The sequence below is a fragment of the Atta cephalotes genome (genome assembly GCF_000143395.1).
Source record: "Atta cephalotes unplaced genomic scaffold scaffold01998, whole genome shotgun sequence".
Taxonomy (NCBI): Eukaryota; Metazoa; Arthropoda; class Insecta; order Hymenoptera; family Formicidae; genus Atta; species Atta cephalotes.
In genome coordinates, this window is record NW_012132062.1 from 1 (window position 1) to 2,464 (window position 2,464).

Genomic DNA, 2,464 nt, shown 5'->3' on the forward strand with positions numbered 1-2,464 from the left:
ACATATATATATATTGGGTTGTCTGCAAAGTTCGTGCCGATTTTGAAGGAAAATTGAAACGCAGAAGATTTAAATTTTAGTATACATTTATTAAATTTAAATCTTTTGTGGCACGAACTTTCCGGATAACTCAATATATATATATGTATATAGATCACTTGATGCAAAAAAAGTGTTTATTTATTCTCTATTCCCATACAATTTCAGATAAAAATTCATATTGATACTTGTTGAAAATTCAGGTACGATGTAGTAATGTTGTATTCAGTGTGAAAATTTATTTTTATTAATGATTTAGATTAGACGTGATTATTTAGAATACAGAAAGTAATGTTTGTGGAATGCAACTTGAAAAATTTGAGAGTGAAAATATATAAAATTGCATGTATAATACGTATGCATGAAATCATGCTTCTTCATTGAGGATTTTCTGTATTTTTTCTTGCATGCTTATTATTAATAACTCATTTCACAAACATCATTTCACAACATCATGCATGTGGATCAAAATCTTTTTAATTGCTAAAAGAATTATGTTTTCATAATGAAAAAAGTACATGTATGATATACATGTTCTGTATAACATTATAGCTACTGAAAATCAACTTATTGGCTTCAATATCATCAAAGCTGAACCAGTCGAGCGGATACCATTATTCGGAAGTTCAGGTGCAAATACAAGCAATTTCAATCTGCAACCTATAAGTTCGTTCTCGCAACCACACATCAGTATGCAAACTTTAAGGTAAATTAACAATCAAGATTAAGAGATTAGAATGAATAGAATTAAATAAAAATGTAAAAACTTTATATTTAAATATCTGTATTTTTGTATTAATACTTTTCAGGTCTCAAATGTCACCAGGGCGAAAACCATCCCCTATGGATTACAATCGATCTCTGGTGCAGCAACCATATCAACCAAATAATGTTACACCAATAATGCAACAACCAAATATGTTGGATGTTCAATTTTATAACGAACCACAATTATCAGATCAATCGCAATTGAATCAGCAGGAACTGAATTTGTTATTAAACAAAGTAACATCAGAAAATCAAGATGGATTACAGCCATTAAATAATATCGGTAACTTCCTATTTAGTATAATCATTATTTCCTTATGGAGTACAATCCATATTTAATACAACAGTATCAATCAAACATTCGACTAATAAAGAAACAATCAAATATCTTGAATGTTTAATTTTATAATCAGTCGTAGTTACCAAATCAATCGCAATTACATTAAAAGGAATTAAACTTGTTACAGAATAACGCTATATAATTAAAAAGCGGTTTACAACCGAACATATGCATAAATTGAAGTTGAAGTCTTTTTTTAAGTTTTCAATCTTAGTTCTACAAATTTGTCAATATTGTGCGTTCATGTAATCCAAAGTGCGGGAGGCTTTTTCTTTTTGTATACAAGCTACAGAACTTTTACAGCACTTTTTAAACAAACGTTTGCAACTGTAATCGCCTTAGATTTGATATAGCCCTAAAATCTATATCTTTTTAATCATATCTTTTCAATCTCTTCTTATAAAATGAAATTATGTGGTGATGGTGAGAATTAAATGAGACCTGCTGATTGTGAGTCAATCATTTTCACACGAAGTCATTTCAAACAATATTTGTATTCTGGGCTACATTCAGAAACTTTATCCACATATATTTATGTACTATTTTACTTGTCCTTCGAATGTTAAACAAAGATAAAATAATATATGGGTTCACCCGAGTGAAATTCTGAACACAGCCCTGGTGTATCAATCTTTTAGACACTGCAGGAGTTTCATGTCTGCTAGACATGGACAGTCAGCAATACAATCTTAACTGGAATTCCTCTGATTTTGCGGATTTTGGAAACCTTACTGCAAATTTATCAACTGGATTATCCATCTCCGATTCTATACAAGTAAATACCTTATGCGTGCAAGTTAATATTTGAACAGAGAAGATTTATTGTTCACACATACAATATACAATTCTTAAATTAATTTTTGTCTCATTTTAGTCTGTAAACAACATTGAAGAAAGAAACATGAACGAACGTATTTCATGGATAAATGTGAACCAAGAACTTTCAGTTTTGGATAATAAGATACTCACAACTAATCGAGAAAATGATGGCTGAGGATATAACTGAAGCAACTTTTTATCAAAAGATACAATATTTCGTACTAAATAGTACATAGAAGCACTACTACTATTACTACGAGAGAGAGAGAGAGAGAGAGAGCTAGAGGCATTACAGCATATCTTTTAACCTAATGTTATTTTGGCTTAATGCTAGATTGGTCAAAAAAATTATGATTAAGAAACTCACGTTTCAACTACAGTTTTATGCACTAGTGCTCTCTTCACTGCCTTCGAAAAAATCGATTGAATTATTTTTCTTATAAGAAATAAATTAAAAAGACATCAAATAATGTCCAATATATATATATATATATATAT

The 2,464-nt window shown here is 29.6% G+C and overlaps 1 protein-coding gene across 1 annotated transcript; it reads left to right on the top strand.

Moving 5' to 3' along the window:
- Nucleotides 1–591: 591 nt before the first annotated feature.
- Nucleotides 592–2,141, top strand: LOC105625493 (the record flags this gene model as incomplete). Its single annotated transcript, XM_012206819.1, has 4 exons — nucleotides 592–745; nucleotides 849–1,090; nucleotides 1,786–1,922; nucleotides 2,022–2,141. Coding segments are annotated over 4 exons (653 nt in total), but the record flags the coding sequence as incomplete, so codon positions are not given.
- Nucleotides 2,142–2,464: the final 323 nt, after the last annotated feature.